The sequence below is a fragment of the Phalacrocorax carbo genome, unplaced genomic scaffold, assembly GCF_963921805.1.
Source record: "Phalacrocorax carbo unplaced genomic scaffold, bPhaCar2.1 SCAFFOLD_353, whole genome shotgun sequence".
Lineage (NCBI taxonomy): Eukaryota > Metazoa > Chordata > Aves > Suliformes > Phalacrocoracidae > Phalacrocorax > Phalacrocorax carbo.
The window spans coordinates 1-25,481 of NW_026990419.1; the positions used below are offsets into that span (position 1 = coordinate 1).

Sequence of the window (25,481 nt, forward strand, 5' to 3'; positions counted from 1 at the left end):
GGGGGGGGGCCGAAGGGCTGGAAACGGGGGGGCTGTTGGGCCCCTACCCCTCCCCAGGTACCCCCCCGGGACCCCCCCCGTCCTCGTGACCCCCCCCCATCCTCGTGACCCCCCCCCATCCTCGTGACCCCCCCCTTGTCCTTGTCCCCCCTCCAGCCCCCCAATCCCCCCCCCGTGTCCCAATTCCCCCCCCCCAGCACCCCCCCAATATCCTTGGGCCCCCCCCTTGTCCCCAGGACCCCCCCCAAAGCCCCCCCCTTCCCCCCCATGTCCCCCATCCCAACCCCCCCCCCTTGTCCCAATGCCCCCCCCCCCCCAAGGACCCCCCGTTGTCCCCCCCACGTCCAAATGGCCCCCGCTCGCGCCCCCCAAAGCCCCCCCTCCCCCACAAGGCCCCCCCCCACCCCCCCATGTCCCAAATGCCCCCCCCAAAGCCCCCCCCCACCCCCCATGACCCAAATGCCCCCCTCAATGTCCTTGGCCCCCCCCAAGCCCCCCCGTGTCCCCCCAAGCCCCCCATGTCCCAAACGCCCCCCCCAGCCTAACGTCCCCCATGTCCCCCCCATATCCTCATGCCCCCCCCGACCCCCCCCTATCCCACCCCCCCCAGCCCCCCCCATATCCTTGTGGTCCCCCAATGTCCCCCCCGCCGTGTCCCCCCCCCCAATGATGTGTGTCCCCCCCCCCAGGCCGCCTGTCCCTGGTGCCGTGGGCCGACGGGGGGGCGTTGGGGGCCCCCCCCCTGGACCCCCACCCCCCCCCCGGAGCCCCCCCGATTCCTGGAGCTGCTGCAGCCCCCCCGGGGCAGCCCCCCCCCGCCGGGGCCCCTCTGCCCCCCGGCGCCGCCCAGCCCTGCGGTGAGTCGGCCCCACTGGGAGCACTGGTCCAGACTGGGGGGCACTGGGATGGACTGGGGGGGGGGTGGGGGTGGTTACTGGTGGGCCTACTGGGGCGTAGTGGAGCGCACCAGTTCATACTGGTCTGTACTGGGGGGCACACTGGTTCATACTGGTCCATGCTGGTGTCCGTACTGGGCCATACTGGGGTGTACTGGGGCCATACTGGTCTGTACTGGGGGGCACACTGGTTCATACTGGTCCATGCTGGTGTCCATACTGGGGCCATACTGGGGCCATACTGGGGTGTACTGGGCCATACTGGGCACATACTGGTCTGTACTGGGCCATACTGGGGTGCACTGGTCACAGACTGGGCACATACTGGTCTGTACTGGGCCATACTGGTCTGTACTGATCACAGACTGGGCACATACTGGTCCGTACTGGGGCCATACTGGTCTGTACTGGTCACAGACTGGGCACATACTGGTCCGTACTGGGCCATACTGGTCTGTACTGGTCACAGACTGGGCCATACTGGTCCGTACTGGGGCCATACTGGTCTGTACTGATCACAGACTGGGCACATACTGGTCCGTACTGGGGCCATACTGGGGTGTACTGGTCACAGACTGGGCACATACTGGTCTGTACTGGGGCCATACTGGGCTGTACTGGGCCATACTGGTCTGTACTGGTCACAGACTGGGCACATACTGGTCCGTACTAGTGCCATACTGGTCTGTACTGGTCACAGACTGGGCACATACTGGTCTGTACTGGGGCCATACTGGGGTGCATACTGGTTTGTGTTGGTCAGTACTGGTTTGTACTGGTTCATACTGGGCAGAGGTGCAGGGCCATGTGAGCTGCAGGCGCACACTGGGGTGCGCGGTGGCCCGTACTGGGCCGTACTGGTCCAAACTGGTCTGTATTGGTCAGTACTGTGTTGTACAGAGTGCTACTGGTTTATACTGGTTCATACTGGTTTATACTGGGCTGTACTGGGCAGAGCTGTGGGAGCGTGGGTGCTGGGCTGCCAGTGCCCTGTACTGAGTTATACTGGTGCAGGCTGGTCCACGCCATTTTATGGTGGTCTGTACTGGTTTATACTGGGCTGTACTGGGCCATACTGGTCTGTACTGGTCTGTACTAGCCCGCACTGGTGTAGGGCGTCCCATACTGGTCCATACTGGTATATACTGGTTGGTGGTGGGAAGGGTGGGTGAACTAGGGGTGCGCCCTGGGGTGCCCAGTGCCTGTTGTTACCTTGTACTGGCACATACTGGGCTGGAATGGTCTGTACTGGCCCGTGTTATTCCGTATACTGGTTTGTAGTGGTTTATACTGGTTTATACTGGTCTATACTGGTTGCTATTGGGCAGAGTGCGAGCACGCTGGGGTGTGAGCTGGGCCGTGTGCTGCCTTAGAGTGGTCTGTATGGGTCTGGGGAGGCTTGTACTGGGAGTTTCCTGGCTTATACTGGTCTATACTGGTCTATACTGGTTTATACTGGTCTATACTGGTCTATACTGGTCTAATCTGGTTGCTATTGGGCAGAGTGCGTGCACGCTGGGGTGTGAGCTGGCCGTGTGCTGCCTTAGAGCGGCCTGTATGGGTCTGGGGAGGCTTGTACTAGGAGTTTCCTGGCTTATACTGGTCTATACTGGTCTATACTGGTCTAAACTGGTCTATACTTGTTTATACTGGTTTATACTGGTCTATACTGGTCTATACTGGTCTATACTGGTTGCTATTGGGGGCAGAGTGTGTGCATGCTGGGGTGTGAGCTGGGCCGTGTGCTGCCTTAGAGCGGCCTGTATGGGTCTGGGGAGGCTTGTACTGGGAGTTTCCTGGCTTATACTGGTCTATACTGGTCTATACTGGTCTATACTGGTCTATACTGGTCTATACTGGTCTATACTGGTTGCTATTGGGCAGAGTGTGTGCATGCTGGGGTGTGAGCTGGGCCGTGTGCTGCCTTAGAGCGGCCTGTATGGGTCTGGGGAGGCTTGTACTGGGAGTTTCCTGGCTTATACTGGTCTATACTGGTTTATACTGGTTTATACTGGTCTAAACTGGTCTATACAGGTTGCTATTGGGCAGAGTGCGTGCAGGCTGGGGTGTGAGCTGGGCCGTGTGCTGCCTTACAGCGGTCTGTATGGGTTTGGGGGGGCTTGTACTAGGAGTTTCCTGGCTTATACTGGTCTATACTGGTTTATACTGGTTTATACTGGTCTAAACTGGTCTATACAGGTTGCTATTGGGCAGAGTGCGTGCAGGCTGGGGTGTGAGCTGGGCCGTGTGCTGCCTTACAGCGGTCTGTATGGGTTTGGGGGGGCTTGTACTGGGAGTTTCCTGGCTTATACTGGTCTATACTGGTCTATACTGGTTTGCCCCGGGCAGAGGCGCGGGAGTGCGTGAACTGCGGGGCGACGGCGACGCCGCTGTGGCGGCGGGACGGGACGGGCCATTACCTGTGCAACGCCTGCGGGCTCTACCACCGCCTCAACGGGCACAACCGGCCCCTCATCCGGCCCAAGAAGCGCCTGGTGAGCCCGGACCCCCCCGGGACCCCCCCGAAACCCCCCAGGACCCCCCGGGACACCCCGGGACACCCCGGGACACCCCGGGACCCCCCAAAACCCACCCCGGGACACCCCGGACCCCCCCCGGGACACCCCGAAACCCCCCGGGACACCCCGAACCCCCCCAGGACCCCCCGAAACCCCCCGGGACACCCCGAACCCCCCCGGGACACCCCGAAACCCGCCCGTGTCACTCAGAAACCCCCCCGGGACACCCCAAAACCCCCCGGGACCCCCCGAAACCCCCCCGGACACCCCGAACCCCCCTGGGACACCCCGAAACCCCCCCGTGTCACCCCAAAACCACCCTGTGTCACCCTGAAACCCCCCGAGACACCCCGAAACCCCCCGCTCGAGTCACCCCGAAACCCCCCTGAGTCACCCCGAACCCACCCCGAGACACCACGAAACCCCCCCAAGTCACCCCGAAACCCGCCCGAGTCACCCCGAAACCCCCCGAGACACCCCGAAACCACCCCGAGACACCCCTAAATTGCCCCAAGACACCCTGAAAACACCCTGAGACGCCCCAAAACTGACCCGAGACACCCTGAAATTGCCCCAGAATCCCCCAAGTCACCCCAAAACTGACCCGAGACACCCCGAAACCACCCCGAGACACCCCGAAACTGGCTCAAGTCGCCCCAAAACTGCCCCAAGTCACACCAAACCCACCCTGAGACACCCCAAAACTGCCCTGATTCACCCCAAAACTGCCCCAACCCCCAAGTCACCCCAAAACCACCCCCAAATCACCCCAAAACTGCCCCAAGACACCCCAAAACTGCCCTTATTCACCCCAAAACGTCCCTGAGTCACCCCAAAACTGCCCCGAAACTCGCAAGTCACCCCAAAACTGACCCAAGTCACCCCAAAACCACCCTGAGTCACCCCAAAACTGACCCAAGTCACCCCGAAACCCCCTGAGTCACCCCCAAAACTGCCCCCAGAACCCCCCGAGTCAGCCCAAAACTGCTCCAAAACTGCCCCGAAACCCCCAAGTCACCCCAAAACCCCCAGAGTCACCCCAAAACTGGCCAAAACACCCCAAAACTGCCCTGAAATCCCCAGAATCACCCCGAAACTGCCCCGAGTCACCCCAAAACTGCCCCAAAACCTCCCCAAGTCGACCCAAAACTGCCCCGAGACACCCGAAACTGGCTCAATTCTCTGCAAAACTGCCCCAAGTCACCCCGAAACCACGCCGAGACACCCCAAAACCGCCCTGATTCACCCCAAAACTGTTCTGAGTCACCCCAAAACTGCTCTAAAACTCCCCTGAAACCCCCAAGTCACCCCAAAACTGACCAAAGTCACCCCGAAACTGCCCTGAGTCACCCCCGAAACCCCCTGAGTCACCCCAAAACTGCCCTGAGTCACCCCAAAACTGACCCAAGTCAGCCCAAAACCCCCTCAGTCACCCCAAAACTGCCCCAAAAACCACCCAAACCCCCCAACACCCCCCAAAATCCCCCCCAGCCCAAATTCCCCTCCCAGACCCCTCCAAATCCCCATGGAGCCCCCCCCGCACCCCCAGTCCCCTCCAGTGTCCCCCCCCCCGTTTTCCACAGGTCCCCCCCAAACCCCTCCCGTGCCCCCCAAACCCTCTGCAGCCCCCCCAAACCCCTCCTGTGCCCCCCCAAACCCTCTGCAGCCCCCCCAAACCCCTCCTGTGCCCCCCAAACCCTCTGCAGCCCCCCCAAACCCCTCCTGTGCCCCCCAAACCCTCTGCAGCCCCCCCAAACCCCTCTTGTGCCCCCAAACCCTCTGCAGCCCCCCCAAACCCCTCTTGTGCCCCCAAACCCTCTGCAGCCCCCCCAAACCCTCCCGTGCCCCCCCAAACCCCTCCCGTGCCCCCCCAGACCCCTCCTGTGCCCCCAAAACCCTCCCAAGTCCCCCCAAAACCCTCCTGTGCCCCCCCAAACCCTCTCGTGCCCCCCCAGACCCCTCCCATGCACCCCCAGACCCCTCCTGTGCCCCCAAAACCCTCCCAAGTCCCCCCCAAACCCTCTCGTGCCCCCCCAAACCCCTCCCATGCACCCCCAGACCCCTCCTGTGCCCCCCAAAACCCTCCCAAGTCCCCCCCAAACCCTCCTGTGCCCCCCCAGACCCCTCCCGTGCCCCCCCAGACCCCTCCTGTGCCCCCCAAACCTTCCCACGCCCCTCCAGACCCCTCCTGTGCCCCCAAAACCCTCCCAAGTCCCCCCCAAACCCTCTCGTGCCCCCCAAACGCCTCCCATGCACCCCCAGACCCCTCCTGTGCCCCCCCAGACCCTCCCAAGTCCCCCCCAAACCCTCCTGTGCCCCCCCAGACCCCTCCCGTGCCCCCCCAGACCCCTCCTGTGCCCCCCCAGACCCTCCCAAGTCCCCCCCAAACCCTCCTGTGCCCCCCCAGACCCCTCCCGTGCCCCCCCAGACCCCTCCTGTGCCCCCCCAGACCCTCCCAAGTCCCCCCCAAATCCTCCTGTGCCCCCCCAAACCCCTCCCATGCCCCCCCAAACCCTCCCATGCACCCCCAGACCCCTCCCGTGCCCCCCCAGACCCCTCCCATGCCCCCCCAGACCCCTCCTGTGCCCCCCCAAACCCCTCCCATGCACCCCCAAACCCCTCCCGTGCCCCCCCAGACCCCTCCCATGCCCCCCCAGACCCCTCCCGTGCCCCCCCAGACCCTCTGTGCCCCCCCAGACCCCTGAACCCCGCTTTCCCCCGCAGCTCGTCAGCAAACGCGCCGGCACCGTCTGCAGCAACTGCCAGACCAGCACCACCACGCTCTGGCGCCGCAGCCCCCGGGGGGACCCCGTCTGCAACGCCTGCGGCCTCTACTACAAACTGCACCGGGTGAGGGGCCCCCCAAAACCCCCCGGCCCCCCAAAACGCCCCCAGCACCCCCAAACCGCCCCCTCCCGCCCCAAACGCCTGCTTTCCCCGGCCATAGGGGTCCTTTCGGGGGGGCGGGAGGGGATTTTGGGGATCCCCTGGGGTTGGTGGTGATGGGGGGGGCAGGGGGAGGAGCAGGGTCACTTGAGGGGATTCAGGGGTCCCCCAAAACGCCTGGGTTCCCCCCAAAAACCTGGGTGCCCCCCAAACACCTGCATTCCCCCCCAAATGCCTGCGTTCCCTGGCCGTAGGGCTCCTTTCAGGGGGGTGGGAGGGGATTTTGGGGACCCCCTGGGGTTGGTGGTGATGGGGAGTTGGGGGGGAGGAGCAGGGCCACTTGGAGGGGATTCAGGGGTCCCCCAAAACGCCTGGGTTCCCCCCAAATGCCTGGGTGCCCCCCAAACGCCTGGGTCTCCCCTGGATGTCTGGTTCCCTGGCCATAGGGGTCCTTGGCGGGGGGGAGGGGTTTTTGGGGACCCCCTGGGGTTGGTGCTGATGGAGGGGCTGGGGGGGGGGAGCAGGATCACTTGGTGGGGGTTCAGGGGTCCCCCAAAACGCCTGGGTTCCCCCCAAATGCCTGGGTGCCCCCCAAACGCCTGGGTCTCCCCTGGATGTCTGGTTCCCTGGCCGTAGGAGTCCTTTTGGGGGGGCGGGAGGGGATTTTGGGGACCCCCTGGGCTTGGTGGTGATGGGGGGGGGCAGGGGGAGGAGCAGGGCCACTTGGGGGGGTTCAGGGGTCCCCCCAAAACGCCTGGGTCCCCCCTAAATGGCTGATTCCCGCCCGCCGCAGGTGAACCGCCCGCTGACCATGCGCAAGGACGGGATCCAGACCCGCAACCGCAAGGTCTCGGCCAAGGGCAAGAAGCGGAGACAGGGGGGGGTCGCTGGCGCCGGGGGGGGGCCGGATGCCATGGGGGGGCCCCCCCCGCCCCCACCAGCACCCCCACAACCCCCTCCCGAGGACCCGGCTGCCCTCTACGCCCTCGGACCCCTCGTTCTATCCGGACATCTCCTCCCTTTCTCCACCGCTGGACCCTTTTTGGGGGGACCCGGGGGGAGTTACCCTGCCCCCCCAACCCCCGCCGGGCCCCCCCCCGGCCTCACCCCCCAGCTTTAACTGGTGGGGGGGGAGGCCCCCCATTACAGTTCGTTCTCAGAAACGGAGCTAGGCTCGGACCTCGTTATTTGGGGGGTGCGCTTGGGTGTTGGGGTGTCTGGGGGGGGTTTGGACCCCCCTCGAAGGGTCGTGGTGGGTGGGGGAGACACCAAAATGGGGGACCCCCTCCCCCCGTCCATGGGCACCCTGTAGTGGGGCGCGCCCAAGATGGCGGCCTCCAGTGGGGAGCGCCCAAGATGGCGGCCTCCAGTGGGGCCGCGCCCAAGATGGCGGCTGAGCGGGACAGAGGCCGGCTGTGAGCGGCGTGGCCCCGCCCTCCTGAAACCGTGCCCACCTCTCGCCAAAGCTCCGCCCCCTCCGCGCTAGCCACTCACACCCCCTCCCGCGCTCGGCTAAGCACCGCCCCTTTTGCCTCGCTCCCGGCTCTGCCCCGCCCCTTTACGTCATCGCCGTGCGCCCGGCCACCAGCGTCGCGCGGGGCTGCAGGTGAGCGCGGTTGCTCCCGGTTTGTCGCGGAGCCCCCTGAACTCCCCTCCCCCCCCCCCCAGCCCGGTGACCCCCCCCCCCCCCCCGGTGCACGGTGACCCCCCCCGGTGCACGGTGATCTCCCCCCGGCCCCCCCTCCCTCTTTGCTCCCCGCTTTCCCCCGACTCCCCTTAACCCCCTCCCCCCCTCAGGCCCCCCTTTTGCGATGCCCCCCCCCCCGCGGCGCTAGAGCCCCGCCCTTGGCTGTCATGGTGAGAAAGGGGCGGGGCCAGCGAGGTGGGCGTGGTTTTTACAGTGGGTGTGGTGGGTGCTGGGCAGGGTTTGAGGGGTGTGGGCGGGGTTTGAGAGCACGTGGGCGGGGTTTAAGAGGATATGGGCGGGGTTTGAGGGGAGGCAGGTGGGGTTTGTTGGTCAGTGGGTGGGGGTTGAGGTGGTGGGCGGGGTTTTATGGGAATGTGGGTGGGGTTTATGGGGTGTGGGTGGGGTTTATGGGGTGTGGGTGGGGTTTATGGGGTGTGGGTGGGGTTTATGGGAATGTGGGTGGGGTTGATGGGGGTGTGGGTGGGGGTTGATGGGAGGTGAGTGGGGTTTGAAGGGCATGGGCGGGGTGTGAAGGGAGGTGGGCGGGGCTGATGTGGCTCCGCCCAGGGCAGGGCGGGGCGCCGCGTCCCCCCACAGCGGGGGGGGCTCCCCGAGGCCAAACGCCGAGGCCGGGCCCGGAGCCGGAGGGAGGGGCTGGAGGCGGAGCTACAGAGGCTGGTAGGCGGGGCCTGCCCAGACACCTGGGTCCCCTGGGGTGGGGGGGCTGTCGCTGGGGTCCCTGGGGTGATGGGTGGGGGTCTCCTTCCAAGGGTGAGGGGCACTCGGAACATCTGGGTCCCCTGGGAGAGGGGTGCGGGTCTCCCTTCGAGGGTGGGGGGCACCCGGATGTCTGGGTCCCCTGGGAGATGGGTGGGGGTCTCCCTTGGAGGGTGGGGGGCACCTGGACATCTGGGTCCCTTGGGAGATGGGTGGGGGGCACGCATTGGGGGGTGAGGGGCACCTGTGTCCCCTGGGGGCTGGGTGGGGGGCTCCCACACACCAGGGTCCCTTGGGAGGGTGGTGGGGGGCACCCACTGGGGGGTGAGGGGCACCTGTGTCCCCTGGGGGCTGGGTGGGGGGCTCCCGCACACCAGGGTCCCTTGGGAGGATGGTGGGGGGCACCCATTGGGGGGTGAGGGGCACCTGTGTCCCCTGGGGGCTGGGTGGGGGGCTCCCAGACACCTGGGTCCCTTGGGAGGGCGGTGGGGGGCACCCATTGGGGGGTGAGGGGCACCTGGAGGCTGGGGGGGGCTCCTGCACACCTGGGTCCCCACCCACCACAGGATCTGGGCGCGGAGGCTGCGGCACCCACGGGGACGGGGCTGGTCTACGACGAGCGATTCGCCACCGTTTTGGGGGATGACAGGTACCCCCAGACCCCTGGGTCCCCCTCCCCCGGACCCCTGGGGGTCCCCCTGGACCCCTGGATCCCCCCAGCACCCCCATTTTCCCCCCCAGCACCCCTGAGGGTCCGGAGCCGCTGTCGGCCGCGTGGGCGACGCTGGAGGAGCTGGGGTTGGTGCAGCGCTGCGTCCGCGTGGAGGTGAGCACCCCCATACCGGGGTCCCCCCCCCAAATTCCGGGGTCCCCCCTGGATGCCTGGGCCCCCCGCGGATGCCTGGGTCCCCCCCGGGATTTCGGGGTCCGTCACGCCACCCCTCATCCTTAGTGCCGCCCCGCTACCGATGAAGAGCTGCTGCTGGTGCACAGGTTGGTGGGGGGGGGGTCTTAGGAGGGGCTTTTTGGGGGGCTGGGGGAGGTTTGAGGGGGGCTCCAAGTGTTTTGGGGGGTACTGGGGTGTTTGGGAAGGCTTGGAGGGGGTTTTGGGGGGTCTGTGGGGTGGTTTGGGGGGGATATAGGGGGCGATGGTGGACTGGGGGTGGCACTGGGTGGGGTTTGGGGGCTTTGGGGGGGGCTGTGAGGAAGTTTGGGGTTCCCTCGGGGGGTTTTAGGGGTCCCTGAGGGGATTTGGGGTGCCTTTGAAGGGTTTGGGGAGCCCTGGGGATGTTTGAGGGACCCCAGGGTTTCCTAAGGGAGTTGGGGGGTGTCTCTGAGGGGTCTGGGGGCACCCTGGGGGTACGTGGGGAGCTCTAGGGGGTCCCTGAAGGTTTTGGGGGCTCTTGGTGGGGTCTCTGTGGGATTTTGGGGGTCCCTGAGGGGTTCGGAGGGAGCCCTGGGGTGTGTATGTGGAATTTTGGGGGTCCCTGAGGGGTTTGGGGGGCCCTAGGAGTGTGTGGGGAGCCCTGGGGGGATTTGAAGGGGGGTGTGCACTGGGGACCCCCAGATGGTTTTGGGGGTCCCTGAGAGCAGTTTTGGGGTGCCCAGCCCCTCCTTCCTGGCTCAGATGGAGGCGCAGACCCCCGGCTGCCCCCCCACGACCCCCCCAGTGAGTGTGCCCAGACGCTGGGGTTTTGGGGTCCCCCTGGATTCCCTGGGTCCTTCCCTGGGGGGTTTGGGGTCCCCCCGACTCCCAGGTGCCCCTGTGGGGTTGTTGGGGTCCCCCCGAGGGGGTTTGGGGTCCCCCTGACACCTGGGTGCCCCTGTGGGGTTGTTGGGGTCTCCCCGAGGGGGTTTGGGGTCCCCCCGACTCCTGGGTGCCCCTGTGGGGTTGTTGGGGTCCCCCCGAGGGGGTTTGGGGTCCCCCCGACTCCCGGGTCCCCCCGTGGGGGTGTTGGTGTCCCCGTGTGGGGGTTTGGGGTCCCCCCGACTCCCGGGTCCCCCCGTGGGGTTTTGGGGTCCCCGTGTGGGGGTTTGGGGTCCCCCGACACCTGGGTGCCCCGAGGGGGTGTTGGGGTCCCCCCGAGGGGGTTTGGGGTCCCCCTGACACCTGGGTGCCCCCGTGGGGGGTTTCGGGGTCCCCCCGACGCCCGGGTGCCCCGAGGGGGTGTTGGGGTCCCCCCGAGGGGTTTCGGGGTGCCCCTGACGCCCCGGTGCCCGCAGGAGGGGGGCCCCCCCCGCCTGGCCGCGGGGTCGCTGCTGGCGCTGCTGACGAAGGTGCTGAGCGGGGACCTGCGCAATGGGCTGGCGCTGCTGCGGTACGGCCCCGGGCGCCTATAGGGGCTATAGGTACCCCTGGGGTGGGGGGGGGGGCCTCCGGGGAGCGGCGCACCCCCTGGGCCCTATAGCGCTGCAGCGACCCCCCGCTGCCCCTATAGACACCCCCCCCAGGGGCTGCGGCACCCCTTGAGGTGCTGCAGGGGGACGTATGGATTCTGTAAGAGCCGCTTCTAGGGGTGTAGAAAGTATATATGTGCCCCCAGGGAGTGTGGGGGCTGTGGAGGTCCCCTTCTGGGCCCTATGGGAGCCATAGGGGGTCTGGGGGTGTTGTAGGGGGTCTTGGGTGGGGTATAGGGGCCATGAGCTCTAGAGATGCTATAGGGGTGCTGGGTTAACTATGGGGACCCTGTGGGTGCTGTGAGAACTGCAGTGGTGGTATAGGGGAGCTGTGGGTCCTATAGGGCCATTGGGGGTGGTATAAGGGCCCTGGGGTAACTGTAGGGGACCTGGCGGTGCTACAGGGTTTGTGAGAGCTGTAGCGATGCTATAGGGGAGCTGTGGGCCCTATAGGGTTTCTCACAGTGCTGTAGGGGCTTTGGGGGTGGTATAAGGGCCCTGGGGTAACTATAGGGGGCTCGTGGCTGTTATAGGGGCCCTGGGGATGCTATAGGGGCCCCAATAATCTCCAGAGATGCTATAGGGGCCCTGAGATGGCTGTAGCAGCCCTGGGGCACTGTAGGCTTCCTCGTGGTGCCGTAGGGAGCCGCAGGGGGCTGTAGGGTAGGGTGCTATAGGGGATCGTGGCCGCACTATAGGCATCCTAACAATGCTATAGGGGATTGTAGCCACGCTATAGGGGATCGTGGCCGCACTATAGGCATCCTGGCCACGCTATAGGGGATCCTGGCCACACTATAGGCATCCTGGTAATGCTATAGGGGATCGTGGCCACGCTATAGGGGATCCTGGCAATGCTATAGGGGATCCTGGCAATGCTATAGGGGATCCTGGCAATGCTATAGAGGATCCTGGTAACGTTGTAGGGGATCCTGGTAATGCTATAGGGGATCCTGGCCACACTATAGGGGGTCCTGGCAATGCTATAGGGGATCCTGGCCACACTATAGGTATCCTGGCAATGCTATAGGGGATCGTGGCCGCACTATAGGCATCCTGGCCACGCTATAGGGGATCCTGGCCACACTATAGGTATCCTGGTAATGCTATAGGGGATCCTGGCAATGCTATAGGAGATCCTGCCCACACTATAGGCATCCTAGCAATGCTATAAGGGATCGTGGCTACGCTATAGGGGATCCTGGCCACGCTATAGGCATCCTGGTAATGCTATAGGGGATCGTGGCCACGCTATAGGGGATCGTGGCCATGCTATAGGGGATCCTGGCAATGCTATAGGGGATCCTGGCAATGCTATAGGGGATCCTGGTAATGCTATAGGGGATCGTGGCCATGCTATAGGGGATCCTGGCAATGCTATTGGGGATCCTGGCCACACTATAGGGGATCTGGGCCACGCTATAGGGGATCTGGGCCACGCTATAGGGGATCCTGGCAATGCCATAGGGGATCCTGGCAATGCCATAGGGGATCCTGGCCACGCTACAGGGGATCCTGGCCATGCTATAGGTGATCTTGGCAATGCTATAGGGGACCCTAGCAACGCTGTAGGGACCAGAAGCGTCACGGGTTGCTGCGGGGCCCTTAGGGGTGCTAGGGGTTCCCTGGGGGTGCTATAGGAGCTATAGGGGTGGTGTGGGGGTGCTGGGGGGGCCATAGGGGCCCCAGGGCTCTATAGGGGCTCTACAGGGGCGCTGACGTCCCCCTATAGCCCCCCCGGGCGCCAGGCGGAGCCGGAGGAGGCGAACGGCTGCCGCGGCTTCAACGCCATCGCCGTCGCAGCCCGGGCGGCCCAGCGACACCTCGGGGTGCAGCGGTGAGCGGGTTTGGGGGTCCCCTGGGAGCTGGGTCCCCTGGGGGGGTGGTTTGGGGTCCCCTGGGGGGGGTTTGGGGGTCCCCTGGGGGCTGGGTCCCCTGGGGGTGGTGTTTGGGGTCCCCTAGGGGGGGTTTGGGGGTCCACTGGGGGGTGGGTCCCCTGGGGGGTGGTGGGGATCCCCTGGGGGGGTGTTTGGGGTCCCCTGGGGGGGGTGTTTGGGGTCCCCTGGGGGGGGTGGTGGGGGTCCCCTGGGGGGTGGTGGGGGTCCCCTGGGGGGTGGTGGGGATCCCCTGGGGGGGGGGTGTTTGGGGTACCCTGGGGGGGTTTGGGGGTCCCCTGGGGGCTGGGTCCCCTGGGGGGTGGTGGGGATCCCCTGGGGGGGTGTGTTGGGGTCCCCTGGGGGGGGTTTGGGGGTCCCCTGGGGGCTGGGTCCCCTGGTGAGGGGTGGGGTTGGGGGTTCCCCAGGGGGCCTGGGTCCCTTTCTAGGGTGCTTTTGGGGTGCTGGAGGGGGGTGGGTTGTGCCCCCCCAGACACCTGGGTTCACCCCCCCGCCCCCCCCAGCATCCTCATCGTGGACTGGTGCTCCCAGCCCGGCCGGGCCATCCCCCGCCTCTTCCAGGACGACCCCAGGTGGGTACTGGGATATACTGGGATATACTGGGAGGCACCGGGAGCACCCTATGTCGTAACCCCGCCCCTTTCCCACAGTGTCCTGTATTTCGGGGTACACCGGGGCTCGGACCCCCCCGCGACTGCCGGCACCGGCCGGGGCGAGGGCTTCACCGTCGACGTGCGCTGGGATGAGGTATGGCCCCTATAGGGGCTGGGGGCCTATAGGAGGCCCTATAGGAGCCCCTGGGGGGCATTAGGGGGGCGTAGCCCCCCCCCGGGTGTCTATAGGGCGATATAGGGTGCGTGCGCGGGGCGTTGGACAGTATAGAAGCTATACTGGGCGCTATAGGGGCCATATGGGGCGCTATAGGGGCCATATGGGGCACTATAGGGTGGGTATCTGGATGTTATAGGGAGCATACGCCCCCCCCCCACAGGTATTACAGGAGCTATAGGTACTTTTAAGAAGGTATACAGGCCTCTTCTGGGCTATAGGGAGCTCTATAAGGGGTCGGGGGGGTTCTATAGGGGCGTCTATAGGGTGTGATGTGACACCCCCCCCATAGGCCGGCGTGACGGATGGCGACTATGCAGCTGCCTTCTTCCACCTCCTCCTCCCCATCGCCTTCGAGGTGAGGGGGGGGCCTGGGGGTCCCTGAGGGGTCCCGGGGGGGGTTTGGGGGTGATCCCAGGGGGGTTGGGGGTCCCTGTGGGGTCTCAGGGGGATTTTGGGGGGGGCCCTGAGGGATTGCGGGAAGGTTTAGGGGGGTCCTGGGAGGGTTTGGGGGGGCTCCGGGGAGGACTTGGGGGTCCCTGAGGGGTCCCAGGGGGATTTGGGGGGGTCTTGGGTGGGTTTGGGGGATCCCTGTGGGGTCCCAGGGGGATTTGGGGGGGTCCTGCGTGGGTTTGGGGGATCCCTGTGGGGTCCCAGGGGGATTTGGGGGGGTCCTGGGTGGGTTTGGGGGATCCCTGTGGGGTCCCAGGGGGATTTGGGGGGGTCCTGGGTGGGTTTGGGGCATCCCTGTGGGGTCCCAGGGGGATTTGGGGGGGTCCTGGGTGGGTTTGGGGGATCCCTGTGGGGTCCCAGGGGGATTTGGGGGGGGTCTTGGGTGGGTTTGGGGGATCCCTGTGGGGTCCCAGGGGGGTTTGGGTGGGTTTGGGGGGTCCCTGAGGGGTCCCGGGGGGGATTTGGGGGGGGCCCTGGGGGGACGGACAGACAGACGGACGCAGCCTCTTGGCAGTTCCAGCCCCAGCTCGTCCTGGTCGCCGCCAGCTTCGACGCCGCCCTCGGGGACCCGGAGGTGGGGGACGTATGGGGACATATGGAGATGTATGGGGACGTATGGGGGCTTATGGGGGCCTATAGGAACATAGAGACCCCTATAGGGGACATACAGGGGGGCTCTGGGGGGCTCTTGGGCCCCCCTTTGGTGGCACAGCGGCCGTGCGCACCCCGCTGCGGCGCCGCAGGGCACGTATACGTTACCCGCGGGTCGTATAGGGGACGTGTGGCTCCCCCCGGGGTGGCATAGGGGGGCGTAGGGGCCGGGTTTGGGTGGTATAGGGCGCTTATGGGTTTCTGTGGGGCTGCGTGGAGCAGCCTGGGGTGCCCTATAGACCCTTGCCGGGTGCTATAGGGGCTGTATATGGGGGCGTGGGTGCTATAGGAGCCATATGGGATTTTTGGGGGCGGTATATAGGATTGCCGTGGGCAGCATAGGGCACATACGGGGCCCTACAGTGGCTATACGGTGTGCTATAGGGGCTCTGTGGGGTGCTGGCGGAGCTATATGGGGCTGTAGGGTTTCTCCTGAGCATTATAGGGGTGCTATAGGGGCCTGGTGGGGGGAGTCTGTGTGCCCTCCCCCCCCCGGTGCTATAGGTTCCCCCCCCAGGGACGTATGGGGGTCTCCCCCGACGGCTACGCCCTCATGACCCACCTGCTGTCGGCACTGGCGGGGGGTCGCCTGCTCCTCGCTCTCGAGGTAAGACCCTATAGGGGCTATAGGGGCTGCTGGCGGGGCTATGGGGGCGTCCGCAGGCACTATAGGGGCTGTAGGGACTGTCTGTGGCCCCTATAGCAGCCCTATGGGGCTTGGAGGGACCGTCTGCAGCCGCTATAGGGTTGGCAAGAACCATCTGCGGGAGCTATAGGGGCCATACAGACCATTTGCGGGAGTTGTAGGGGATGTATAGGTTCCCCCAGCACATTATGGAAACCATATAGGGGCCTGAGAAGATCTTTAGGGGCCCTGTGGTCCGCCAGGGTGGGGATGGGGGGACCTGTGAGTGCTATAGGGGATTGGCGGGGGGACGTAGGGACTCTATAGGGGTGGCTAAAGGGCTTGCTGTATGGGATTCTATAGGGGCTTCTATAGAGAAGTCTATATGGGATGTCGCAGAGGACAGTGTGGGGCGTAGGGGGTTAATAGGGGATAATTGGGGGGGGTTAAGGGGTGCTATAGGGGTCCTGCTGCCCTGTGGGGTGCCACTACGGGGGGTGCCCCCTCCCCCCCCCGCCCAGGGCAGTATGGAGTCCATAGGGTCCCCCTGACCCCGCAGGGTGGGTCAGAGCCAGGGGGGCTCAGCGCCGTCCTGCGCACGCTGCTGGGAGACGCCGGGGACCCCCCCGGGCCCATCACCCCCACCCCCAGGTGAGGGGCACATGGGGGCGCTATGGGGGTCTATAGGGGTCTGGGGGGGACTATGAGGTGTTGGGGGGGCTGGGGGCAATTTGGGGGTGGCTGTGGGGGTCTGTAGGGGTCTGGGGGGGAAGTATGAGGTGTTGGGGGGGCTGGGGGTGATTTGGGGGGGCTATGGGGGTCTATATGCGTCTGGGGGGGGAAGTATGAGGTGTTTGGGGGGATGGGGGCTATTTGGGGGTCTGTAGGGGTCTTGGGGGGATTTGGGGGACTCTGGGGGGTTGGGGGGGTCTTGGGGACCCCTGGGGGAGGTTTAGGGGTGTTTGGGGGGGTCTACAGGGGTCTTTAGGGGGGTCTGAGGTGTTTGGGGGGGATGGGGGAGCCTTTGGTGGGGGCTTGGGGAGGGTCAGGGAACCTTGGGGGGGGCTGGGTGTGTTTGGGGGGGCTGGGAGGTGCTGGGGACAGTTTGGAGGTGTCCCCCAGCTCCCCCCAGCACCACAATACCCCCCCTGCCCCCCCCACAGCGGCCTGGCCAGCGTGGCCCGCGTCCTGGCTGTCCACCGCAAATACTGGGGCTGCCTGCGCTGTGCCGGTGAGTCCCAGGGGCCCCCCAAACCCAGGGGGTACCCTTGACACCCCAAACCCCTGCGGGGGGCCTCCTTTGACACCCCAAAATCCTGCGCTGTTTCTCTTTGAGCCCCCCTCCCCCCCCCCCCAAAACTCAAGACGAGGCTTCGGAGGAGGCTCTAGGCCTCATTGCTAGGCGGCCATGTTGGTTGCTGGGGCGGCCATCTTGGTCGCTATGGCGGCCATGTTGGTTGCTGGGGCGGCCATCTTGGTCGCTATGGCGGCCATGTTGGTTGCTGGGGCGGCCATGTTGGTTGCTGGGGCGGCCATCTTGGTTGCTGGGGCGGCCATCTTGGTTGCTGGGGCGGCCATCTTGGTTGCTGGGGCGGCCATCTTGGTTGCTATGGTGGCCATGTTGGTTGCTGGGGCGGCCATCTTGGTTGCTGGGGCGGCCATCTTGGTTGCTATGGTGGCCATCTTGGTTGCTATGGTGGCCATCTTGGTTGCTAAGGCGGCCATCTTGGTTGCTACGCAGTTCACCTCTTCTGCCCCGGTGGCCATCTTGGCTGCCCGCAGCCCCCTCAGTGGGGAGCCCCCTCGCTTTTGGGGGGGCTCCCAGCTACCCCCACCCCCCAGCCTCAAGGACCCTCCCTAAACATGGTGGGATGAGACCCCAAAAAAGGGGTGCTGTCTTTTTTGGGGGTTTGGGGAGCGCCCCCCTGAGGTTGCCCCCTCACAGTACCAGAGGTGGAAGAAGAGGAGGAGGAGGAGAAGGAGGTAGAGGAAGACGCGGAGGAGAATGAGGTGGATTTGGGGGAGCTGGGGGATGATGTGGAGCTCCCAGGGACCCCCACTGAGGCAGAGGAGGAAGAGGAGCTCCAGTCGTGGCCCCATCCCGCCGCCCGCGTGGGGCTGCTGTACGACGAGAGGATGGAGGAGCACTACAACCCTTGGGACAGGTCAGCCGGGGATGATGGCTGTGGGGGGGACACACACCTGTCCAGGGTGTGGGACGGGGGGGGCACCCACACACCTGGGGCCCCCCTAGGGGGGAACTGGGGGGTGCCTGGCTTGTGGGGGGGTGGGGGGCTGTTGGATACTGTGCGGTTTGGGGGCGGGTAGGGGGGTTCCCCTGAATGTTGGAGGGAGGGGGGGGTGTCCCTGAATGTTAGGGCCCTGCATGTTGGGGGGTGGGGTGGCCCTGAATGTTGGGGGGGGGGTTCCTGCATGTCAGGAGGGTCCCTGAGTGTTGTGGTGGGTCCCCTGAATGTTGGGGTGGGGGGTCCCTGCGTGTTGTGGTGGGGTCCCTGCATGCCGGGGGGGCCCTGCGTGTTGGGGTGCGGGGTCCCCCCGCGGCACGAGGCCGGGTCACCCACGCGTGCGGGCGCAGCCAGCACCCCGAGGCGCCGCAGCGGGTGACGAGGATCGTGGAGCGGCTTCGGGAGCTGGGCTTGGCGCAGCGCTGCCTGCGCCTGCCCCGCCCGCCCTGCCCGGCCCAGCCAGCTGCTCGCCTGCCACACGTGCGTGGGTGCCCTGGGGGTCCATATGGGGGTCCTGGGGGGTGGTATATGGGGCAGGGGGTCCGTGTGGGGGTCCTGGGGGGATCTACGGGGGTCCTGCAGGGCAGGGGGCCCGTATGGGCATCCTGGGGGAGTATACAGGGGTCCTGCGGGGTGGGGGGCACATATGGGCGTCCTGGGGGAATATACGGGGGTCCTGTGGGGAGGGAGGGGGACATATGGGTGTCATAGGGGTGTATGTGTGGGTTCTAAGGGGTGGGGGGGGGTATGTGGGGGTCTTGTGAGGTGAGAGGAGCATATATGGGCCCTGTGGGGCCAACGTGCCCACAGGTGGGTGGGGGGGTCCCAGGGGTCCTGGGGTGGGTGGGGGTCCCCCCTGGGCTGGTGTGGGCTCTGACGGGGGTCCCCGCAGGCCAGCGGGGGTCTCCCCAGGGGGGGATCCCAGCTCTGATGGGGGTCCCCGCAGGCGGGCGGGGGTCTCTGCAGGCGGGTGGGGGTCCCCCCGGGGGGGGTATGGGCTCTGACGGGGGTTCCTGCGGGCGGGTAGGGGTCTCCCCAGGGGGGGATCCCAGCTCTGATGGGGGTCCCCGCAGGCGGGGCGGGGGTCTCTGCAGGCGGGTGGGGGTCACCCCTGGGGGGGGTCCCGGCTCTGACGGGGGTCCCCGCAGGCGGGCGCACGTGGCGGCTCTGGCCGGGACGGGGGGGCTGCGCCCCCGGGAGCTGCGGGGGGTGGCCGAGCGCTACAACTCGGTGTTCCTGTGCCCCCGCTCGTACGAGAGCGCCCGCCTGGCGGCCGGTACCGCCTGCGCCGCCGTCTCCGCCGTGCTCCGCGGGCAGGTGCGCCGCGCTTGGGGGGCAGCCCAGGGAGCCTGGGGGGCGTTATGGGGGGCATTGGGGGGGCCTGGGGGGCGTTATGGGGGGCATTGGGGGGGCCTGGGGGGCGTTACGGGGTACATTGGGGGGGCCTGAGGGGCGTTGGGGGGGCCTATGGGGTGTTATGGGGGCATTGGGGGGTGTTATGGGGGGCCTGAGGGGCATTGGGGGTCTATGGGGGGGCCTGGGGGGCATTGGGGGGTCTCTGAGGGGTGTTATGGGGGGTCATGGGGGGGGGGCCTATGGGGGGTCTGGGGGGCCTGGGGAGCGTTATGGGGGCCTGAGGGGCATTGGGGGGTCTATGTGGGGCATTGGGGGGGCCTGGGGGGCAGCACAGGGAGCCTGGGGGGCGTTATGGGGGGCATTGGGGGGGCCTGAGGGGCATTGGGGTCCTATGGGGTGTTATGGGGGTCACTGGGGGGGCCTATGGGGTGTTATGGGGGGCATTGGGGGGTGTTATGGGGGGGCCTGAGGGGCACTGGGGGGTCTGTGCGGGGACCTGGGGGGCATTGGGGGGTCTATGGGGGGGCATTGGGGGGTCTATGGGGGGTGTTATGGGGGCACTGCGGGGGCCTATGGGGCGTTATGGGGGCCTGAGGGGCATTGGGGTCCTATGGGGTGTTATGGGGGTCACTGGGGGGCCTGAGGGGCATCGGGGGGTCCTATGGGCTGTTATGGGGGGCATTGGGGGTCCTGGGGGGCATTGGGGGGTCTATGGGGTGTTATGGGGGGCATTGGGGGGCCTATGGGGTGTATGGGGGATTGGAGGGGCATTGGGGGGGTCTATGGGGTGTTATGGGAGGGTCTGGGGGGCGTTATGGGACTCTGTGGGGGGGGTCATAGGGCCCTATGAGGGGGTCATGGGGGTGGCTTTAGGTGCGGGGGGGCCCTATGGGCCATTTTTGGGGGCTCTGGGCCAGTGAAGGGCTCCGTGGGGCGCGGGTGCGGGGGTGGGGGCTCCGTGGGGCGCTGACCGTGGGGCGCAGGTGCGGGGGGGCCCTGGCCGTCGTGCGCCCCCCCGGCCATCACGCCCGGCCCGGCGCCGCCGGCGGATTTTGCCTCTTCAACAACGTGGCTGGTGGCGGCGCGGCACGCGCAGCGCCTGGCGGGGGGGGCGCTCAGGTGCGGGGGGGCACGGGGGGCGGGGGGGGTCGTCTGGGGTATAGGGGGGGCGGGGGGTATGGTGGGGGTCTGGGGTACAGGGGTGCGGGGGGGATGGGTATGGGGGGGCATTGGGGGGGGTACGGGGGGGGCATTGGGGGGGTATGGGGGGCTGGGGGTATGGGGCGCATTGGGGGGGTACGGGGGGATGGGGGGATGGGGGGCGTTGGGGGGGTACTTGGGGGCTGGGGGTATGGGGCGCATTGGGGGGATACGAGGGGGGCTGGGGTTATGGGGGGCATTGGGGGGGTACGGGGGGGGCTGCGGGTATGGGGGGGCATTGGGGGGGTACGGGGGGGATGGGGGTATGGGGGCATTGGGGGAGTACTTGGGGGCTGGGGGTATGGGGGGCATTGGGGGGGTACGGGGGGGATGGGGGTATGGGGGCATTGGGGGGGTACTTGGGGGCTGGGGGTATGGGGCGCATTGGGTGGGTATGGGGGGGCTGGGGGTATGGGGGGCATTGGGGGGGTACGGGGGGGATGGGGGTATGGGGGCATTGGGGGGGTACAGGGGGGGCTGGGGGTATGGGGGGCATTGGGGGGGTACGGGGGGGGCTGCGGGTATGGGGGGGCATTGGGGGGGTACGGGGGGGATGGGGGTATGGGGGGCATTGGGGGGTACAGGGGGGTACAGGGGGGGCTGGGGGTATGGGGCGCATTGGGGGGTACGGGGGGGATGGGGGTATGGGGGGCATTGGGGGGGTACGGGGGGCTGGGGGTATGGGGGGGCATTGGGGGGGTACTTGGGGGCTGGGGTATGGGGGCATTGGGGGGTACGGGGGGGCTGGGGGTATGGGGGGGCATTGGGGGGGTACGGGGGGGATGGGGGTATGGGGCTCATTGGGTGGGTACGGGGGGGGCTGGGGGTATGGGGGGCATTGGGGGGGTACAGGGGGGGTGGGGTATGGGGGGCATTGGGGGGTACAGGGGGGGCTGGGGGTATGGGGGGCATTGGGGGGTACGGGGGGGATGGGGGTATGGGGGGCATTGGGGGGGTACAGGGGGGGCTGGGGGTATGGGGCGCATTGGGGGGTACGGGGGGGATGGGGGTATGGGGGGCATTGGGGGGGTACAGGGGGGGCTGGGGGTATGGGGCGCATTGGGGGGTACGGGGGGGATGGGGGTATGGGGGGCATTGGGGGGGTACTTGGGGGCTGGGGTATGGGGGCATTGGGGGGTACAGGGGGGGCTGGGGGTATGGGGCGCATTGGGGGGTACGGGGGGGCTGGGGGTATGGGGCGCATTGGGGGGGTACTTGGGGGATGGGGGTATGGGGGGCATTGGGGGGTATGGGGGGCTGGGGGTATGGGGGGCATTGGGGGGGTACGGGGGGGTGGGGTATGGGGGCATTGGGGGGGTACTTGGGGGATGGGGGGCATTGGGGGGGGTACGGGGGGCTGGGTATGGGGGGGGCATTGGGGGTACAGGGGTGGGGCATTGGGGGGGTCCTGGGATGCAGGGGGGGGCTGGGGGTTTGGGAGGGGTACGGGGGGGGGCTGGGCGTATGGGGGGCGCACTGGGGGGGTCCTGGGGTACAGGGGGGTGCTCAGGTAATGGGGGGGGTCTGGTGTATGCGGGGGGGGGCAGCGCCTGGCAGGGGGGTGCGCAGGTGTGGGGGGGCACTGAGGTACGGGGGTCTGCAGGGCAGGGGGGTTGTTCTGGTATTGGGGGGGCTGAGATATGGGGGGGGGGGGTGGTTACGGGTGGTCTCGGGGATGGGGGGGCCGTGGGGGGGGACACCCCCCAGACACCCCCACCTCCCCCCCCCCCCCCCCAGGGTGCTGATCCTGGACTGGGACGTGCACCACGGCAACGGCACCCAGGAGATCTTCGAGGAGGACCCCAGGTCGGGGGGCCGGGGGGCGGGGGGGGGGCTGCGGGGGGGCGCGGGTGCTGGGGGGAGGGTTTGTGGGTGCAGGGGGGGGCCGTGGGTGCAGGGGGGGAGGTTTATGGGTGCGGGGGGGGGGGGGGGTGTGCGGGTGGGGGTGCGTGGGTGCTGGGCGGGGCCCCATGGGTGCGGGGGGGGGCAATGGGTGCTGAGGGGGGAGGTTTATGGGTGCCTGCGAGGGGGGTTGTGGGTGCTGGGGGTACTTGGGGTGTTGGGGGGGGTGTCTTACTTGGGGGGGTCTTACGGGTGCGGGTGGGGGTCCTTAATGGGTATTTGGGGTGCTGGGGGGGGGTCTTGTGGGCGTTGGGGGGGTGCCAGGGAGGGTATTGAGGGGTCCTCATGGTGCTGGGGGGCATCCCAAGGGGGGTCCCGGGGGGTTGGGGGGGGTTGTTCTAGGGGTTTTTGGGGTGCTGGGGGGCACCGGGGGGGGTTCCATGGGTGCCGGGGAGGGGGGGGGGGGGGGGTCCTCACACACCCCACCCCCCCACAGCGTGCTGTACATCTCCCTGCACCGCCATGACGGCTCCTTCTTCCCGGGGGGCTCCGGGGGGTCCCCGCGGCGGCGGGGGAGGGGCCGCGGCGCCGGCTTCACCCTCAACGTGGGCTGGGGGGGGCCCCGCGTGGGGGGACCCCGACTACCTGGCAGCCATGACGCGCCTCGTCCTGCCCGTCGCCTGCCAGGTGGGGGCGGGGGGCTTTTGGGGGGCGGGGGGGCGCCCCCCCAATTTGGGGGTTCGGGGGGGGGTGTCGCACCGCCCCTCCCAACGCTTGGGGGTGCCCCCCCCCCCCCATTTCCCACAGTTTGCCCCCCAACTGGTGCTGGTGTCGGCGGGGTTCGACGCGGGGCGGGGGGACCCCCTCGGGGGGTGCCTCGTGTCCCCCCAGACCTTCGGCCTCATGACCCACCTGCTGGGGGGGCTGGCGGGGGGGCGCCTCGTCCTCGTCCTCGAGGTGAGGGGGGGGGCTCGGGGGGGGTTGGGGGGGGGGGCTTTGTGGTTCTTTGTGGTCCGTGTTTGGGGGTTCAAGGGGTGGTCCTGGGTGGGGGGTCCCTGTTTCAGGGTTCAGTGCGGTTGGGGGGGTGTTGGGGGGCCTGGGGGGGGGGGGTGTCATTGGGGGGCGCTGGGGTGGGTCTGGGGGGTGTCATTAGGGGGATTTGGGGGGGGCTCTGGGGGGGTGTCATTGGGGCGAGTTGGGGGGCTTTGGGGGGGTGTCATTGGGGGGCGCTGAGGCGGGTCTGATGGGTGTCATTAGGGGGATTTGGGGGGGCTCTGGGGGGGTGTCATTGGGGGGAGCTGGGGGGGCTCTGGGGGGGTGTCATTGGGGGAGTTGGGGGGCTCTGGGGGGGTGTCATTGGGGGAGTTGGGGGGCTCTGGGGGGGTGTCGTTGGGGGGCTTTGGGGGGTGTCATTGGGGGGCTTTGGGGGGGTGTCATTGGGGGGCTTTGAGGGGGTGTCATGGGGGGGTGCTGAGGTGGGTCTGGGGGGTGTCATTAGGGGGATTTGGGGGGGCTCTGGGGGGTGTTGTTGGGGGAATTGGGGGTCTCTGGGGGGTGTCGTTGGGGGTCCTTGTCCTTGGCTGGGGGTCCGGGGGGGGGGGCATTGCGGGGCGTGGGGGGGGGTGTCCCTATCTGGGTGCTGGGAGGGGGGTTGGGGTCACTGGGGACCCCCATGGGAAGGGGAGGGGGTGTTGGGGGGCACCCTGGACTCGGGGGGGGGGGGGTTGGGGTGCCGTGTGTCCCCCCCCCCCGGGGGTCGCTGACGGGGCGGGGCCGCGCAGGGCGGGTACAACCTGGGGGTGACGGCGGAGGGGGTGGGGCAGTGCCTGGGGGTGCTGCTGGGGGCGCCCCCGGCCCTGCCCCCCCCCGGGCCCCCCCAGCCGGCGGCGCTGGCGGCCCTGAGCCGCACCCGGCGCGCCCAGAGGGGCTGGAGCTGCCTGCGCCTGCCCCCCCGCGGTGAGACCCCCGCCCGCCGCGGGACCCTCCCCCCAACCAACCCCCCCGGGACCCTCCCCCCAACCCCCTGCCCGGGACCCCCAACCAACCCCCCCGGGACCCTCCCCCCAACCACCCCCAGGGACCCTCCCCCCAACCAACCCCGCCCAGGACCCTCCCCCCGGACCCCCAACCAACCCCCCCTGGGACCCTCCCCCCGGGACCCTCCCCCCAACCAACCCCCCCGGGACCCCCAACCAACCCCCCCGAGACCCGACCCCCAACCCCCCTGGGACCCTCCCCCCAACCCCCTGCCCAGGACCCCCAACCAACCCCCCCGGGACCCTCCCCCCAACCACCCCCCCCGGGACCCTCCCCCCAACCCCCCACCCGGGACCCCCAACCCCCCCCAGGACCCTCCCCCAACCCCCTGCCCAGGACCCCCAACCAACCCCCCCCGGGACCCTCCCCCCAACCAACCCCCCCGGGACCCTCCCCCAACCCCCTGCCCAGGACCCCCAACCAACCCACCCCCGGGACCCTCCCCCCAACCAACCCCCCCAGGACCCTCCCCCCAACCCCCCTGGGACCCCCAACCAACCCCCCTGGGACCCTCCCCGCAACCAACCCCCCAGGACCCCCACCCATCCCCCGGGATCCCCCCAACCACCCCCCAGGACCTCCCGGTGGGACACACCCCAGCACCCTCACAGGATCCCCAACCATCCCTGGGACCCCCCCAACCCCCCCTGTGGGACCCCCCTCCCCCCCCCACCCATGGGACCACCACCCCCAGGACCCCACCCCCTACCCTGGGGCCCCACCATGGGAGCCCCCCAACCCCTGGGAACCGCCACAACCCCCCCCGACACCCCCACCCCCCCCTTGCCCGCAGCCCCCCCTGAAGAGCCCCCCCCGGGCCCAGGCGGTGATGACGTCACCCCGCACGCCGATGACGTCACGCCACCCCCGCCCCTGGACGCCATCTTGCGCCTGGGGGAGCTGCAGCTGGGGGACCCCCCGGGGGGCGGGACCGGCCCCTCCCGGGGGGCGGAGCCTCCGCCAGACCCCGCCCCTTCGGAGGAAGGGGCGGTGGCCGCGGCTCCCCCCTCCCCCTCCCTCGAGTTGGAGGAGGGGCTGGAGGAGGTGAGTGGGGGCGGGGCGGGGAGGGGCGGGGCGGGGCGTGGCCGCAGCCCCACGTGTCGCTCCTCCCCGCCCGCAGGGGGCGCTCTTCGTCGTCACCCCCCCTCACGGAGTGTCCCCACCTGGGGGCGGTGGCCCCCCCGCCGCGGGGGGAGGGGCGGGGCCTGGAGGGGGCCCCCCCGTGCGGGGCCTGCGGCAGCCGCCT

The 25,481-nt window shown here is 68.1% G+C and overlaps 2 protein-coding genes and 1 long non-coding RNA gene across 5 annotated transcripts; all 3 read left to right on the plus strand.

The window, feature by feature from the left end:
* Positions 1-5: 5 nt before the first annotated feature.
* On the plus strand, positions 6-7,468 carry LOC135311195 (erythroid transcription factor-like; the record flags this gene model as incomplete). The annotated part of the gene is made up of 5 exons (XM_064440328.1): positions 6-57; positions 690-857; positions 3,246-3,391; positions 6,140-6,265; positions 7,095-7,468. Coding segments are annotated over 5 exons (819 nt in total), but the record flags the coding sequence as incomplete, so codon positions are not given.
* On the plus strand, positions 867-3,235 carry LOC135311194 (uncharacterized). The gene is made up of 3 exons (XR_010370993.1): positions 867-2,179; positions 2,479-2,578; positions 3,026-3,235. It is a non-coding gene; the product is annotated as an uncharacterized LOC135311194 (long non-coding RNA).
* A 330-nt stretch (positions 7,469-7,798) lies between the features above and the next one.
* Positions 7,799-23,144, plus strand: LOC135311193 (histone deacetylase 6-like). 3 transcript variants are annotated; one of them, XM_064440325.1, is made up of 23 exons: positions 7,799-7,907; positions 8,099-8,158; positions 8,556-8,666; positions 9,272-9,354; positions 9,426-9,531; positions 9,658-9,698; positions 10,314-10,374; positions 10,929-11,023; positions 12,835-12,939; positions 13,501-13,569; positions 13,648-13,744; positions 14,118-14,183; positions 14,793-14,852; positions 15,447-15,536; positions 16,114-16,205; positions 16,718-16,785; positions 17,500-17,719; positions 18,151-18,280; positions 18,949-19,121; positions 20,145-20,275; positions 22,094-22,162; positions 22,695-22,885; positions 23,006-23,144. In XM_064440325.1, exons 2-21 carry the CDS (start codon positions 8,156-8,158, stop codon positions 22,099-22,101), a joined length of 1,809 nt encoding a protein of 602 aa, XP_064296395.1. In that variant the 5' UTR covers positions 7,799-7,907; positions 8,099-8,155; the 3' UTR covers positions 22,102-22,162; positions 22,695-22,885; positions 23,006-23,144. The 3 variants fall into 3 exon arrangements, with proteins under 3 accessions (XP_064296395.1, XP_064296397.1, XP_064296396.1); XM_064440326.1 differs by having other exon boundaries at positions 7,801-7,907; positions 9,447-9,531; XM_064440327.1 differs by lacking the exon at positions 20,145-20,275 and having other exon boundaries at positions 7,800-7,907; positions 18,949-19,117.
* The last annotated feature ends 2,337 nt before the right edge of the window (positions 23,145-25,481 follow it).